Below are 17936 nucleotides of genomic sequence, written 5' to 3'. Positions count from 1 at the left end.
GATTTTGAAACGATAGGGATGTGTGTTGGGAGAGATCCCATTTTGATGAATGAAGATAAACTTATTCTAAAGCCAAATCTTTCTGTAATTCCTATTCACTGTCTTGCACTTAAATTTATACAACTTTTCTCAGTCCTTAAAAATGCATTACTTGGGCTTCCCTGGTGGCGCAGTGGTTGAGAGTCCGCCTGCCGATGCAGGGGACACGGGTTTGTGCCCCGGTCTGGGAGGATCCCACATGCCGCGGGGTGGCTGGGCCCGTGGGCCATGGCCACTGAGCCTGCGCGTCCGGAGCCTGTGCTCCGCAACGGGAGAGGCCACAGCAGTGAGAGGCCCGCGTACAACAAAAAAATAAAAAATGCATTACTAAATATTTCCAATTTTACAACTATGCTACACAATACCCCCAATTTTGTGTGTGAAGAATTAAGGTGGAAATGCTAAATTAGAGGAGAAAAGCAAAAGCATTCCCAATTCCTAGCTTCAATATCAAGCCCATTTCTGTGAAATACTAAGACTGAGATGCGAAGAAAAAATTTTGTCATGCCAGAGATGTTTACTATACCCTAATCAGCCAGGACATTATGAATCTCTAATTCATACTTCATGGAGAAAGAAAATCAATCATGTCAAGTGGGATACTCTGTAAATGGATCTCTTATACATGTTACAAATTATAGCAGTGTGTGGTACTGACTTCTTCCCAGGTGTTCACATGAGCCCCATCATGTGAATCTGCGCACTCCATCAACAGGCAACCATTCCTAGCCGTCTCCAGCATTTTAAAGCAAACAGGAAGGTTGTTTTTCCTTTTTCCCTGAAGTTCAGTTGGCAATACTTCTCAGCTAGACCATCCTCTTAAGCCCTGGGATCTTTTCAAAGGAGGAATTACACTGAAAGTAAACCCAGCTACTTCCCATTCCATTTTCACCAGATTCTTTTACCACTTATTTTTCTCATTACTTAGTAATGGCAGCTGGACCAATGTTGGAAAGTAAAGAGAAGTAGAAATAGGCAATAAAAACAAATCACCCATAATCTCACCTCCCAGATACAGCCCTTGTTCACATTTTGGCAAATCTCCTTCCAGACTTTTTCCTACATGCTGTATTAGCTGGGATTATGCTGTATGTATCTGCTTCCCACTTATTGTTATATCATGAGCATTTTCCCTTAAAAACTACATTTCATGTAAGGAGAAAATCTAGCCAGAAATTGAACTATGAAAAAAAAGACAGTCCTTAGAGGACAGAAGTGGGATTCGAGAAAACTATGAAATGCTGACCTACCAGTAAGGATGGTCAAAGAAATTATCTGGTGTCTTTAATGGCAATTCAAAATAATAGATGTTAATCTTTTAAAATGACTTTTTATATTACAGAAGTTTTACATGCTTCAAGAAAGACATGCTTACATCAGATTTCCATTTAATCAAACTTACTTTATAATTTATGGTTTAATAACTACCATTCTTAAGTACCAGTATCCATACACTCTCTCTCTTTCTTATATTAAATCCCTTGCATATAGAAAATTTAATTCTTACACAGAGCTAAACAGCTCAGAAAAATTTTAAAGAGCTCATTTTTTTCTACATTAAAGAAAAATAAATTCTGTAAATGCAGACGTTAACCTGGACCAACTAGTAAATCATTTACATATATAATACCATATATAAGTACTATATATAAGCATTTGTATTTATAAGTAAGTATCAATATAAATCAGATCAACTGGGAAATTGTTATTTGCAGTCAATTTCTGATTCCTAATAAATGACCTCTATGGCAGTGTGCCCCACACTATCTCATCTACACTTGGAAAGACCAAGACCCAAATGCAAAACTTATTCTGCTGCTGGGGAAAATAACAGTCAAGTATTCTACGGGCAAATAAAACTCTTAGATTAACTGAAATCTTGAATTATTCTTTCTGCTCCTTGTAATTAATATAATATTAATTATAAATGAGATATAAGGGTATATAAATATGTGTAAAGTATTAAAATAACCATACATAATTTATATACCATACATTCATCAGGTACATTTTACACACACAAGTTTTTCAAATTATATGAACATTGTCTAATGAGTATTTTCCAAAACAATATACTTTCCAGTTTGGTGCAACATGGCATACATGTATAAATCAGAGCCCAAAACTTTTACAATAAAATTCAGGAAAGACTCTATAGATTTCTGCATATTTCTGCAATGTTCAATCACAAACTTATATTTCACACTTAGTTACTTACGCTCCATGAAATAAGGCCCAGGCTCAATTCTCCATACAATTTGTCCTTTTTGTGTTCCGGTTACACCCCTGTTTTTAGAATCCCAGAAGTTGGCTGGAGAATTCTCATCTGAAAAAAACAAAGAAACACTTTTTAATCTTAATTATAACCTCTTTGTCTTTCCTTAGCTGAAAGACTAATACAAGTTCTAAAATAAATGGAAAAAAAATAAAGGGGAAATAGTAATGAACACTATTGTTAATGACTTACATCCTCCCAGCAGATTACCCTGAATTTCTACATTTGCATTTATACAGGAGAATTGGGGAGGAGGGTGGGAAGGTGGAAAGGAGATGGCACGTCCAGGCTTGGCCAGGTTGTTCACTGTTGCCAAAAGACAAAACCACAAAGAACAAAGGGTACGATTGCTCATCAACCAGCAATGAGATGATATATAAGGAAAGGGTTGGGTGAGCTCCCATCTATAAAATCCTTTATCAAAAGAAAAGGAAGAGTAAGGCCAGACACTATAAAACTCTTAGAGGAAAACATAGGCAGAACACTCTATGACATAAATCACAGCAACATCCTTTTTGACCCACCTCCTAGAGAAATGGAAATAAAAACAAAAATAAACAAATGGGACCTAATGAAACTTCAAAGCTTTTGCACAGCAAAGGAAACATAAACAAGATGAAAAAACAACCCTCAGAATGGGAGAAAATATTTGCAAATGAAGCAACTGACAAAGGATTAATCTCCAAAATTTACAAGCAGCTCACGCGGCTCAACGTCAAAAAAACAAACAACCCAATCCAAAAATGGGCAGAAGACCTAAATAGACATTTCTCCAAAGAAGATATACAGATCACCAACAAACACATGAAAGGATGCTCAATGTCACTAATCATTAGAGAAATGCAAATCAAAAACTACAATGAGGTATCACCTCACACCAGTCAGAAGGGCCATCATCAAAAAATCTACAAACAATAAATGCTGGAGAGGGTGTGGAGAAAAGGGAACCCTCTTGCACTGTTGGTGGAATGTAAATTGATACAGCCACTATGGAGAAGAGTATGGAGGTTCCTTAAAAATCTAAAAACAGAATTACCATACAACCCAGCAATCCCACTACTGGGCATATACCCTAAGAAAACCATAATTCAAAAAGAGTCATGTACCACAATGTTCATTGCAGCTCTATTTACAATAGCCAGGACATGGAAGCAACCTAGGTGTCCATCAACAGATGAATGGATAAAGAAGATGTGGCACATATATACAATGGAATATTACTCAGCCATAAAAAGAAACGAAATTGAGTTATTTGTAATGAGGTAGATGGACCTAGAGTCTGTCATACAGAGTGAAGTAAGTCAGAAAGAGAAAAACAAATACCATATGCTAACACATATATATGGAATCTGAAAAAAAAAAAAAAAGGTTCTGAAGAACCTAGGGGCAGGACAGAAATAAAGATGCAGACGTAGAGAATGGACTTGAGGACACAGGGAGGGGGAAGGGTAAGCTGGGACAAAGTGAGAGAGTGGTATGGACATATATACACTGCCAAATGTAAGATCGATAGCTAGTGGGAAGCAGCCACATAGCACAGGGAGATCAGCTCGGTGCTTTGTGACCACCTAGCGGGGTTGGGTAGGGAGGGTGGGAAGGAGACGCAACAGGGAGGAGATATGGGGATATATGTATATGTATGGCTGATTCACTTTGTTATAAAGCAGAAACTAACACACCATTGTAGAACAGTTATACTCCAATAAAGACGTTAAATTAAAAAAAAAAGAAAGACAAGGAAGAGCAAAGCTGGTAGAATATAACAGAATCAAGATGGGATGAAACAAACGGACATTGAGCTATGAAACTGAGTCAAGACACAGCACAGGTTGGCCATGGACGGTGCTTAGGAGACACCAACTAAGTTATCAGGTTGGCTAGGACAATCGTTTACAAAAGGTCGGTAGCAGTAGACCTTGAGTCAATACAAGAAAAGGAAAGAGGAAGAAGGATAGAAAGAACAGATCCAAAGAGCAGCCTGAAAGTAGCATTCTCCAAGCTCTCTGACCTCATGGCACTAAGAAAATGGTAATATTTGTAGGACACACTGGAGTACATGAAAGAGACACTTACAACTTAAGATTATAGTAGGGGTGCTCTGGCTGCCCCAGGCTCTGCCCCACCCTGAAGGTGGAAGGGATTCATATTCTTTTTATTTTTTTTTTTGCGGTACGCGGGCCTCTCACTGTTGTGGCCTCTCCCGTTGCAGAGCACAGGCTCTGGACGCGCAGGCTCAGTGGCCATGGCTCACGTGCCCAGCCGCTCCGCGGCATGTGGGATCTTCCCGGACCAGGGCACGAACCCGTGTCCCCTGCATCTGCAGGCGGACTCTCAACCACTGCGCCACCAGGGAAGCCCAAGGGATTCATATTCTTTAAGTTGCTTACATCACACTAGTTTGAAGTTGTGTCCTAGGGCCCTGGAATAGGAAACAAAACTAAAAACAGGAAAAGGAGACCATTCAGAGTTCTATACGTACACAAAAATGTGTGCAGAGATACTGGCTCTTAAAATCAGATGTACCTCATTTGCTTCCCCAAATCCCTTTCCCAGGAGGGAAGATTAGGGATACACTTTAACTGAGAGCTGGAATTAAGCCGAGAGGGTGAAGTAAGAGATCCACTAAAATAAGAGAGGAGAGAAAAGGTCCCAAGCCCAGGGGAATAGTCCTAAGAAAAACCTCACTTCTTATGAGCATAAAAGGAACAGAAAGTGGGCCAGGTGAGGGGTTGGATAATCCAGCTCCACTGGATTTCAATCCAGTGGTTGTCCTTGGGGCCCACTGGCTTCATCACATTGAGAAGTCAAAGAATTTGGGGAGGAATGGTCCTTTCCTGCTACCTGTAATCAGCACAGTATAAGTCAAAGATTCTTTATCGTGAAAAGGCCAAGAAGCAGCCACTGTTCTTGTAAGAATGGAAAGGCATGACTGACTCAGGGCATCACCTCCTCTCACAGATAAACAACGCAAGGCAATCCACTCCATTCCATCACAAAAATAGAAACACAACACTGATATTTAGAAGGCACTCAGACAATCACCTAAAACTGGATTTGAAAGATGTCATGTGGCTCCTCAGGGCAGACCCTGCTCACTGCCTATCCCTTGAGCCTCTTCCTTGTCAACTGAACCCCAATTCTGTCCGAGGTAACAATGTGCCCAGTTAAAAATAGTTGCCTCTCCAGAATCCCTTGCAGCCAAGGGTGGCATGTGGCCAGTGAGACGTAGGTAGAATTCTACTGGGTGGGACTTCTGGGAAAGCCGTTATTTTTCTGATTGATAAAAGGACAGACTCAATAATCTTTTTGTTCTCCCCCCTCCCCTCTCCTTAGATGAGAGCCACATACTAAGAATGGCAGAGAAAGAAGCTGGAAGCATCCATGATGATCCTTTGAGCCCTTTCAGGCTTTTTGCTACCGAGGCAAAAATAAATTCCTATTTACTTAAGCTCCTGTGGTTGGGTTTCTGTTACTTGCAGCTGAACACAATTCCTAATAGACACAACTACCATCCTAAAAATCACTCAGTGATTTAGATGCATCATGCCTGACTTGACCCAGAATCGCTGAGATTGCATCACTTCTCCAGGTTAGACAACAAAGGTAGTTTCTTCCTTTCTAAAACATACTGGGCAGAGCTGCTGGCATAGGGACAGGGACCCTCATGTTTTCACAAACAAATGTATTGTATTAGCTGTTGGTCACATGCAAGGCACTGGACCCTGAAGGGAACAGAACACAGGTATAGGGAGTAGAAGGTGTCCAGCTGTTCAAAATGCTTTTTTTAAAAAACACGGCTATGCACATGGGAAATTTTCTGAAAATACTGTTGTGTCAGTTTCCTCTTGAGGCCTCAGGAAAGATGAGGCAACATCAAATCTCATTTTAAGGAGCATGCATTAGGATCACAATGATAAAAAGCAACATTAATAAATTTGTACTTGGTAAAGCGTGACCTCTCTGTTAGAGGGTTTGCACTTCTGCTATTACTAAACTTTTTCTCCCCAAGCCATCAGTTAAGTCAAACCAAGTACACACTTCTGACGTAATGACCCTGGGAAGATGGGGCACTAAGGAGCAGAAATAGGAGCGGGTGGGGGTAATGGGATGAGGAGATATCGTGAGAGGACTGAGCTCCACGCAGAAGTGATGCCTGAGGCTTGACACAACCCCTTACATGTTCCCTGGAGGAGAATTTTGACAGAGAACCAGTGCCAGCATCTCCTGTTCCAAGAAGGGCCACTAATAACTTTTTCTTTGCCGGTTATATTCACTTCAAGGTAGAAATACTGCATTGCACGAATATCCGTCCTTGGTCTCAGAAGTTGGAAATAAGGGAGGATGAGTTATGGGTGCTTCCTCCCCAGACTCCTCACCAAGAAAGAGACCTAGAGTTAGGGGTTCGGTTCACCCACCAGCTTGTGTGGGTTGGGATAAAACATGTATCTCTGACTTTTACTCCTATCTTTGGTTCATAGGCTATGTGGACAACTCCATTTGGTTAAGTATATGATATTTAAAGAAATAAAGGCTAGCCCCTTGAAGCAAAATGTCAAAAATGTACCATGAGTATTCAGGCCCATAGGGAACTCAAATGTCCCATATATGTTGAGAAATGGGTCAGAATCAGGATGAACAGGCCCAGAGCAGAAGCTTGATGGGTATGTTCTGATTTTTTTTTTTAAGCCCAAATGCCATAGCAAGAAACAAATCTGTAAACCTTCATGAGGAAGGTCTTATTCCCCACCAAGCACAGTGTCTGTCATTTAGAAGTTACCCAAGTTGCTTAATATTCTGGTTATTCTAGATGGAAATCTTTCTCCAGTGAGATTATGTTTCTGAAAATTCATCATCCCTGACAGATACTAGCACTCCTGCTACCGACTGGCAGCTACTCTTAACTGAAAATGTAAAATCCCTAGAAATAAACCAGTGTGGTGGCACAGAGTTCAAATTATTTTGTGCCGGCTCTCACAGTCTCCACCACAGCTCCAGCTCCTACTGACGTGGGCCAGCAGAGCTCTGACCAGCCTTGGCGGCACCATTCTAAAAAATACCTAGAATGACTCATCCCTTGTCTTTGTTTCAAGAAGACCAATTTTAACTTGTCCTTCAGACTAAACCTTTTTTTCCTTAAGTAGGTTAACACTTTCATTTAGGTTGCACTCCGTTCTAGGCTAGCCCAAGAACATCTTTTCAGTGACAGCATTTTTCTGCTCAGGTCTATTTTTTTATGGATATTTGAGGACAGAATATTTTTTCCCAGATTGTGTAAGTTGTTTTTCTTCACCCTCATGTAACATCTGTATTAGATGACTCAATCTTTTTAAAATGCTCCCAACTCCAAATAAGAAAAATAACTGAGTATAAAAACAGTACACCAAAGAAAGGCTTCTAAATTCCCTACATGTATCGTATAGACATAATTATACATCTATTTCTTCCTTTAATTGAATAAAGATTCTGATAGATCAAAGAAATGTCATTGGTCTTTAAAGCCAATTATCAATTTTTCCATTTATACTTGGCTACTTCCCTTCCCCATTTCTCTTAAGAGCTATTCAAATCTCACTGTTCTCACATCCTCTGATTTCCACCCTCTGACTTACAGCAGGGTACCATGCACCCTATGGCATCTAGAACATGGAGGACATCAAGCCCCATTTCCCTGGTTTCTCCCTCTCCCTACTGCCATCTTTTCTGAACCCACATGTATTTCTTGCTTTCTTGCCCAGGGTTTTACCCCCCATTATGGTGGTGCCCTTGACTCAAACCCTTCCATCAGTCACCTTCTCTCACCTTGACCTTTAGCTTCTTCCTCTCAACCGAGAAACACGTCAGCTTCCATGAGACCTATTTGTCTGCGTTTGCTCTTGGACCATTGCCTTCCTTGCCCCCTTTCCCACCCACATTTTTATTTCCCTTCTTACTAACATTAAAATATCTGTTATAGTTACAATGGAGTCTGTATTCTAGGAGTGTACGTTCTAGATACTTAGGTAACTTTCTAGCTGGAATATAATTACAAAAAGAAACATTGGGGATGTTTAATTCATGTACCTAAATATCTTTTCTAAACCTAATTTTGTTTGGCAGGGTTTATATGAAGCTTGTCCACTCATGTCTCTTACATATTCTTAGTTCTCTTATAAATCTAGTTGGCAGTACATGTTCTGTAAATAAAAAGGCAAAGCACACACCCAAAAAGCCCTAAAATCCTTCTAATATAATTTTCATTCCTGTTTGTGAATATTGTGGGAACATGATCAAGAAACCTTTTGAAAATCTTTACTCTTGCCTTATTTTAGCAATCCATGATACTTTCCGAAAATGATTTCATATAGTGTTTTTTAAAATTACAGTTGACCCCTGAACAAAGGCAGGGGTTAGGCACACCGCCCCTCTCTGAAGTCAAAAATCGACACAGTCGGCCCTCTGCATACGGATGGGGTTCCTCCTTACCCACAGGCAGTTTCCGTATCTGCGGTTCAACCAACTGTGGATCACATAGTACCGCAGTATTTACTATTGAAAAAAATCCGTGTATAAGTGGACCTGAGCAGTTCAAACCCATGTTCTTCAAGCATCAACTATACTCTTCTAGGGCTTTTCCAGTTAATTTTTTTTTAATACTGGAATTAGTTCTGTTAAGTCTGCTTCTCCAAGGAAGAAACAAAGTGTTTGGACCCTGAAGTAAAGGAGTAGGGATATAAGATTACACCACACAGAACTAACTCTCTTCTATTAACTGCAGAGTATAGTAGCTCAGAGAATTTTCTCAGAAATTTGGTTAATTAGGTGAGAAATAGTCCCCTTCCTTTAATGAGAACCACATGATTTTACCTTGGGGTCTTAAACAAAATCTCTATATAGGCTGATTTACCAACATCTCCTGCACTTTCAGTAGGTCACAAATCATCATTGGCTACCTTCCCCTTTAGCTAACTGATCCTCTGGGGCAATGATTGCCCAACTGCATTGCTCACAATGAATATCCTGGGGGCTCCTTCAAAAATGCTGACTTTGATTCAGTAGGTTTGAGTCGGGATGCAGGAATTTGAATTTTAGGAAGCACCCCAACCAGGTGATTCTGCTACAGGTACTACAAACACCTCACATGGAAAAAAATCTGTTCCATGGTAATTTCCAGAGAAACTGAGCAATCATAGCAATGCTGCGGACCATGCACATCTCATTGACCACTGTTCCTCTCATTTGCTAGCTTGTTCCTTTCCTTTCTTCCTCCCTCCTTCCCTCCCTTCCTTCTTTCATCTGAATGGCATTTATTGACTGTCTCATGAAGGTCAGGAACATCCATTTCCTGCCATAAGGAGTTGGCAGTACAGTAGGAGAAGACTGGCATATAAGGTACAATGCGATGTTAAAAGTGCTATGATAGAGGTGTGCATACTTTATAAAGTGTTAAAGGAGAACCGAGGGGGAATGATCAGCATTCCCTGTGACCGTGTATAATGACTATGGCTCTGGATCTATCAAGTGTGAAGTGTCTTTGGGAGATGCATATGGAGATATCTTTTCAGAGGTTTACACATTTAAGCCAGTCATTAAGGTATCCCATCCATTCCTTTGCTTCGCTATTCTCTAGACATATTGTTTTGTCTCCCAAGGTTCATTTTTTGGTTCCATAAATGTCATCAGAAGCAACAAACAAGTGGCATATTTAGAGCTGAATTCAGTGGTAAAAGTTACTGTTTGTTGTTCCCTAGGTCCCATGACATTATCATTTTCTTACTTGGAAAAGTAGGATTAATTATATTAACTTACAATATGATTGTAAAGAGTAATTTTAAAAAATAAATGAATTCTTTTTAAAATGCCACAAAAACCTAAAATAACGTAAGCATAAAGTCTTTTATGCTTCAAACTCTTCCTTCCCCGTAATATTTCACACACAGAGGTCAGTGTGAAAATAATCTTTTAAAGATTAATTTTTTTTCTGTACATGACTTTTGGATTGCAGAAATGTCCTGTGAATAGGCATATACAGGAGACATGGCCAGACATATTAAACATATCCAAAATAATTGGGATTTGGAAATGTTTCTATGTCTATATTAATATTTCCAAAACCTCCATACAATACTGGAGATAAAACAGAAACAAAAAAAGTATTCAAAGTCCTCACTATTCTATCAGTCAACCTAGGGGACTTGAAAAAAGATAAGAAATTTTGTAAGAAAGATGCCATGTGACAGACTGTGACAGATGAAAAATGATGTTTACAAATGTTCTTTTGCTTTGAAGTAATTCCTCCCTACATTTTCTTGAAAAATGGCATAAACATCTAACTTGATTTTAAATTACTTTTCAGATAAAAATTGAATATACCTATGTCCTGAGATTGGATCATAAAGAGGCCTGGCTTTCTTCCAGCTACACTCAGAAATTAGATGCCTTGTCTAGGATTTGGGATTTAGAGCAATCCTAAACTACAATTTGAATCAAAATGATCATTCTAGACCTGGGCAAAAACACATCTTCACAGGGGCTGCCTGACTGTTAAAACTTTGCAAATTTACCTGCATGTGCTAGGCAAGTTATGGAATCCCACTAGGCAAGTTATGCGAGAGCAAAACTCCGACAGTGGCTGAGATCTGAACTACATTGCAGGCGGGTGAGGGGGTGACCCTTTACCACTGATTGTACCAAACAGAGCACCAGTCTTATTAAGTGCTATGAGAATTCACTCACAAACTTCATGAACTGGCACACTCGGCATTTGTTTTTAACCCAATGTCCCTAGATGCCCAATTCTGTACACTGACACCCTCCCTGGATGGAAAAAGAAAGAGTGTGAGTATCGGACATATTTAGGGATTGCAATGATGACACCATGCTATCAAATGAGAATGCGCCCACTGCCACTTGAAGGTTTTCTTATATTGATAGATACCAGAAAGGTTTGCTGATTATAATGTGCCAGAGATGAGAGAAAAAGACACTGGCACATTACAGGACAGAAAAAGCAACAGAGGCTAAGAAGACCCTCTGGCAAGTCGGTAAGGTCTGGCCTTGGGGATGTTTGCACTGAAGGGCGTGTGCCCCGCTAAGAAGGAAGCACTGACGAGGGGGTGGGGTGGGAAAAGTGAGGCTCATATACTGATTCAGTGTCACTCACACCGCTGTATGAGAGAGGTGTGCTACTGTTCTCTCCTCTACAGGAGGCCTCACCAGGGGTGGTGCAGCCCAATCTGAAGAATGTTATATGTTTCAGTAGATCCAGGCTGGGTGACATAACTTATAGCCAAGTCCTAACCACACCCCTGAGGGGTCTCCTCAACATTCAGACCTCCAGACATGCTAGGCAGAGGCAGGAGGCCCTGCTAAGCAACTTCCTGTATAAAATACCTGATCCTAAACTAGTCAATTAAACACTCAGCTGACAAGGGGGGAACCACCAACAGACCAGTGAGAGGAAACACTTGGCTTCATTTTAGCAAATACCTCTCAAGAGTTTCAGTCAGAGAGGGTTTACAGAAGAATTCACTTTAAACATAGGTAATGTTTACATATTGAAAATGTCTTACCTCTTGTTCATTAGGATCCCTGTTTCTTTCAGAGTAAAATTCAAAGTCTTTTTGGAGGTTAATAGTGCCCTACAGGATCTGGCAGCCCCGTTTCCCACCCCCCAAAAAATTAGAGCTCTGATCTCATCTTTCCCTACCCTCTCCCCCTCCCTGCTTGCTCCACTCCAGCTGCACTGGACTCCTTGGTAATGAAGGGAGTTAAGAGTATGCCAGGCCAAACTATGCCACTTTGAGCTGAAAGCAATCAGCCCTCTGCTCTCCCCCTTTATGTCTAAAAGCAAGACATAAATTTCCATCCATAAAGGTGTCTCCCTCTCCCATACCAGGAAGAGTAAGATGACCCTTAATCACTACTCATCAATGGAGAAGGAACCAACTTCAGTCTGCGTAACAAACCTTCCTAAATAACCCTTATCTTCCATTAGTTTCCCCCATATATTTATCTTCCCACGATTTACCACCCACAGAAGCCAACCCCCCTTCCTTTGTCTAGTTACTTGTCCACAACTTATTGGCCTTTGGTAAAGTAGCATATAAGCCCCTGAGTTTAACCACTTCTTTGGGTCTTCATTTTATATACAAGAAGGCTTCATGCAAGTAGAAATAAAATTCTTAACAACTATTAAAATGTGTATCCTCTTTTTCCTATTAATCTGTCTTTTGTCAGTCAGATTTGCAGGGCCAGTAGCCAAACCTAAGAGAATAAAGTTTTTTTCCTCCTTTACAATATCCTCAAAGTTCTGGTCAGGATTCTGCCTCAGGGTCCATCTGTCTGAATCTTTCCCCCAATATATCCTTATGCATCAATCCTCTCCTTAAATTATTTTTCTTTTTTGCTTGCATATCACTGTCTCAATGAAATCTACCCTGACTGTCTCCAGCATTCCTGGACTATCCTACTCCGCTCAATTACCTTTCTATAACCCTAACACCATCTAACATACTATATAATCTACTTATACTTCTTGTATATTGTCTTTCTCTCTAGAATGTAAACTCCAAGAGGTCAAGGGCTTTTGTCTATTCTGTTCACTGATGTATCTCAAGTAACTAGAACAATACCTGGCACATAGTAGGTGCTCATATTTGGTTGAACAAAAGATGTTGTCATGTCTTCTTTTAATTATGATGATATGGCATTAACTGAATACCAGTATTATACTGTTAAAATATACAAAGGAGGAAAATAAAATTCTCACCAAGGAATGCATAAAGCCTTTTTAAAGAGATCTCTGTCCTGTTCAAAATAGAGAAAAACAAGGACAACATTGCAAATTCCACACTAAGCTTTACTAGACTAACTTAACAAGATCAATTTATTTAAACTCTCAATCTTTATAACAAGAATTTCTAATTAATTCAATCACATTGCTATGCTGAGTTGACATTCAACTTTGTTTATAGCTTATAGTCCATCACACCAAATGCACAAAAAGATGAACTAGCTTACTTAAGATCACATAACCAGTTTCTGGTAAAGGCCTTTGAAACATCTTAAACGAGTTTTTTTTCCTGATGAAGACTTTCAGAGCATTTCTAAATTAACATTTACTTTTTCCCCAACTGAATACTGTCCTATATAGAACATAGGAAACTCAAATTCTTTGATAATACCTCAAATGAAAAAATTATTAAAAGTTTACTTATATCAAATAATCTATTTAATTTGGCTACTCTAAAAATTTATAATAAATATTGTGAAAACAGAATATGCAACTGGTAATAGTTATAGCCAATTTCATGTTAGAAATATCAGCAGGAATTCGGTGATCTTTATAAAATTTGAGGCTTAAAAATTTCCAATGTCGGGCTTCCCTGGTGGCGCAGTGGTTGCAGTCCGGCTGCCGATGCAGGGGACACGGGTTCGTGCTCCGGTCCGGGAGGATCCCACGTGCCGCGGAGCGGCTGGGCCCATGAGCCATGGCCGCTGAGCCTGCGCGTCCGGAGCCTGTGCTCCGCAACGGGAGAGGCCACAACAGTGAGAGGCCCGCGTACCGCAAAAAAAAAAAAAAAAAAAAAAAAAAAATTTCCAATGTCTTCATGAAGCACACATTGCTGTCAGAACATAATTTTCCCCATCACAGTTTGCATGGCTATATTTCCTCCAGCGATTACACTTTAACAATGAGAATGTAAGCCTCAGCTCTTTCAAAGGGTCAAGCATGGTCAGCACATGGTAGCTTGGTAAACACCTTGGCACATGATTCTCTTTTAGGTCCTATATGAATATTCTATAACGATGACACTAAAATGTTTCAATCCCCTTCCAAAGCTGACAGATTAGAACAAGACTTCATATTGCTAAAGAAATTTCATGAGAAAGAGTAGGTAAATGATCTTTTTCTAAAGGTCCATCATGTGGGGCAAGGTGATGACAGGCTAACAAGAGTTAGAAGGAAGACTTTAAGGCCTAAAAACAGAAAGAAAACAATTACGGAAGTAATGATGGAAATGAAAATCACTGAAAATTAATTGAACAAATATTTACTGAGCATCCCCTCTCTGCCAGTGAAAGTCCCTCTCCTTGTGGAGATTTTGGTCCAGTGGGAAAAGCGATGAATAATCAGACACAAAATAATGTGTATGTCAGGTAGTGTAGTAGAGACAACGTAATGTCAGGTGGTGGTGACATGGGTTGAAGGAAGACAGCCAGGGAATGGGAGGGGGAGAGAGAGTGGTGGGAGAGTACTATTTTATGTAGGTTGATGAGGGAAACATTTGAACAGGGCCTTGAATGAAGTGAGACTGCTTTCCACTGGGAGATTTGGGAAAAGGCAACAAACGAAAATGCAAGGACCCTGAAACAGGACAAGCCCACTGTGTTCCTAGGAAAAACAAAGTGATGCAGAGTGAAGGATGAGGCCAAGAGTGGGAGAAGATGAGATCAGAGAGACAGGCAGGGTCAGCTTGTAGATGGTGTGTAGTATGGCTTTTGTTTTTAGGTACACATCATTTATTACAGGTGTAATGAAAGTAGTATGCTGCTTGATAATGGTGTTACCAGGCTGTGGCTGCTGTGTGATGCTAAGATCCCAGAACTTCAAGAAACAGCAGGCCTGAGTTTAAATTCCATTTTTCCCATTTACGGAATGTATGACCTTGGGCAAGTCTTAAAACTGCAAAGACTCCATTTCTCTATTCTGTAAAATGACAATGGCACTCCTAGCTCAGAAAGCTGTGAGGAGGACGTGTGTACAGTATGTGAACCTGGTTCATATTAGGAGCTATTATACATGTGTAGGTGTTTATTTCATCCTTTTTAAAGAGCGCTATGTTTTTAATACTCAAAAGCACAATTCCTCAACTTCTTTCCTTTTAACTTTTTAAATTTATTTCCTTTAAAGCCATTGTCTTATTCTGATATTTCATAAATTAAAACAAAAGCATAAAAAACTATATAAAAAAAACCCAAAAGCATAGTTATTTTTATGTTTTTGGAGACTCTGCTTTCTTAAGCAATGGATGCCAAATGACCAGGCAGCAAAAGTGCAGGCCGTATATACAGAAATTGCACATTATACCATGTACTACGCCGTGTAGCACAGTCTCCCACACAGAGTATCTGAATACTGCCCAGTTCTTGGATGGAGGGTCACTCAGAGCTGAAAGTTCTGTCAATGAGCTTCAAGCCTGGCTTAATAAAGAGTCAGGCAGAGGTGCCCTCATCTCCCTACACAATAAATCCAAGACTTGGAATACAGTTTCAACTTGGGAATCTCTGTCACAGCACTTTGTATAAAAAGTCATCAGGAATTATAATGTTTTGACTATATATCCTCCTTTCTTTCCTCTATTTTTTTAAATACCATGCATACACTAAGCTCTCACTCATAGGTAATTCCTTCTAATACTAAGTGAAGTTTAAAAGCAACCTCTAGATCTTCCAGGATGTTACTCTTACATTGCACATGATAACTGAAGATTCTGAGAAATGTACCATTATAAAATATGTTTAGTACCAAATCATCGTTTGGTTCAGGGTAAATTACTCCTTTGATCTTAATGAGCTCATATAATAAGGATTGGAACCTGTAATAGATAACTTTATTTAAAGAAGGAGGTTGCCCTTATTGAAATGAACCAGATACTTGTTAGAGCTAATCCAAACTAGTTATGAAAATATTAATAAGAAATATGTGGGAGCAATCTTTCTGGAACAGTTATTGCTACTGATTCTAAAGAATAATTTTGCTGAGTGGCTACTCCCTTGGGCCCTTCCCCAAAATGTCTTGATCAGAAGATGGATAACCTTCCCAGAGATTAGACTGCTCACCTGAATCTTTACTAAATCATCAACTTCCTTTTCATTAAACTGAGCATGTATCAATGTTTCTCATTAAGGATGCTCCTGGCATTCTAGCAGATAATTCTTTGTAAGAGTCTGTCCAGTACATTATAGGAATGGTTAAGCATCCCCAGCTCCCAGGCACTAAATGCCAATTATATGCTTTATGACAATAAAAAATAACATCCCCACCCCCCTTGAGAACTATTTTTGGCATATAGCCCTCCCCCCCAAAATTTTTTTCATTCAAAAACACTAATTTGAAAAAATTAAAATAGAACTGAAATTTTGCCCTGCATTCATCCCAGTTTTTAAACAATTAATTGAAGCAGATTTATAAGGTCTATAGAAGACTGGGCCAGTTTGCCACAGTTTCCACAATATTTTTTAAAAACATGGTTTTAATCTTGAGTTAAAGTTTTGTTGTAAGATTGTTGTTAAATCATTAGTCTCTAGAATGTGAATCCCTATGAATGAATACTTGTCCACAAAAATGTTACATTATAAATAAATCTGTTTTAACATCTCATTCCCTGAGAGAAGAGTTTTTAAATCCATCAAAAACATTATTATTCCAAAGGCAGCTGAGCTGTCATGAAACCTCTTTGGACTCAGTCTAATGCCATTTTCAAAAGCATTCTTGTAGGTAGAACCTGTACTTAACTTCACAGTAAAATAATTCATCTAAAACCAATGGGACTCTAGAAATTCAGTGAGCAGACTGCATTTTATTTGTAAAAGTTTTACAAAAGCTTTAATCCCAACACTGATCTCCTATGTTGAAATGTCAAATGACAAATGTGATGAATGCACTACAGAATTTGTTAATAATTGTCCCTAACCAAGCTGGGAGGGGACAGCATTAAGAATTTTTCAAAAAGAAAGGCAGAGACAACTGTGAATCCCAAACAGTTGGACACAGAAATCAGATGAGGGTGGAATTCATTTCACAGAACTTTCTAATACCTTACCTCATAAAATCCCAAAGAGTTCCTCTCTGCCTTTGTCAGGGCAGAATCCATCATTTCAAATCAGATTTAGGAAGCGGCATGAAGAGACATTTCATTCTCCTTAAAACCATGTACCTGGCCTACCCACTTGGCAATGTCATTCATAAGCGTGGCCCGAACTGAAGTCAAAGAGGGTCTGAAATCCTAATGCGGCGGGGAGAGCTCTGCGGGTCCACTTCAGATGCGCCTGCTGTTCTTCCTCTTCCCCAAAGTTCTAGCAGTGAAATACTGAGTGGGACTCGAGCAGGCTGCTACTAGGAGACTCCTGTCCAGCTATAAACAACACTGAGAGCCGCCCCTGCCTTTCATCAAGACTTATCACTGTTCAGGCATCCGAAGTGAAAAAAAATCATGTATCAGTGTCCCCGCGGCTGAGGCAGTTGCGGCCACGCCCCTGTAAAGCACAGGATGCAATCGCCCCATCCTCCCCTCAGCTTCCTTCCTTTGCTTTTCCATGGGAGAATTCCAAAGAAAAAGTTATGTGTGTACACACACACACTCACACACACAGGGGGCTGATGTCAACAAGCTGACTGTTATCACAGAGAGGGGGTTTTTCTGTTTGATTTACTCAGAATAGAGTGGCCACTATCTGGGAAACTCTAATTTACTGTTACCATTAATCAGATACAGACTTAATTTAAGTTACTGAAATAGTATCCTAGCCAATCCAGAATAGAGTTTCTGGACTTGTGGTTTCAAACTGTGAAAAAGGACTAAAACTTTTTCATATATCATATAGCTTTCATGAAAATCGCCAAATGTGGTTATCAGTACAG

The 17936-nt window shown here is 39.7% G+C and overlaps 1 protein-coding gene across 9 annotated transcripts in view; it reads right to left on the bottom strand.

The window, feature by feature from the left end:
- Positions 1-17936, bottom strand: part of HECW2 (HECT, C2 and WW domain containing E3 ubiquitin protein ligase 2) — a 456160-nt gene that overhangs the window by 193876 nt on the left and 244348 nt on the right. For all 9 annotated transcript variants that reach the window (XM_022567294.2, XM_089915956.1, XM_089915960.1 and 6 more), the window contains one exon: positions 2258-2365. In XM_022567294.2, the coding sequence (XP_022423002.2) occupies positions 2258-2365 (108 nt within the window). The remainder of the gene's footprint in view (positions 1-2257; positions 2366-17936) is intronic.

This window comes from Delphinapterus leucas, chromosome 8, assembly GCF_059928025.1.
Source record: "Delphinapterus leucas isolate spDelLeu-1000000601 "Yukka" chromosome 8, BTC_Dleu_Yukka2, whole genome shotgun sequence".
NCBI lineage: Eukaryota > Metazoa > Chordata > Mammalia > Artiodactyla > Monodontidae > Delphinapterus > Delphinapterus leucas.
Note: the sequence above shows the minus strand (reverse complement) of the source record. Positions and strands in the feature narration are given on the sequence as shown.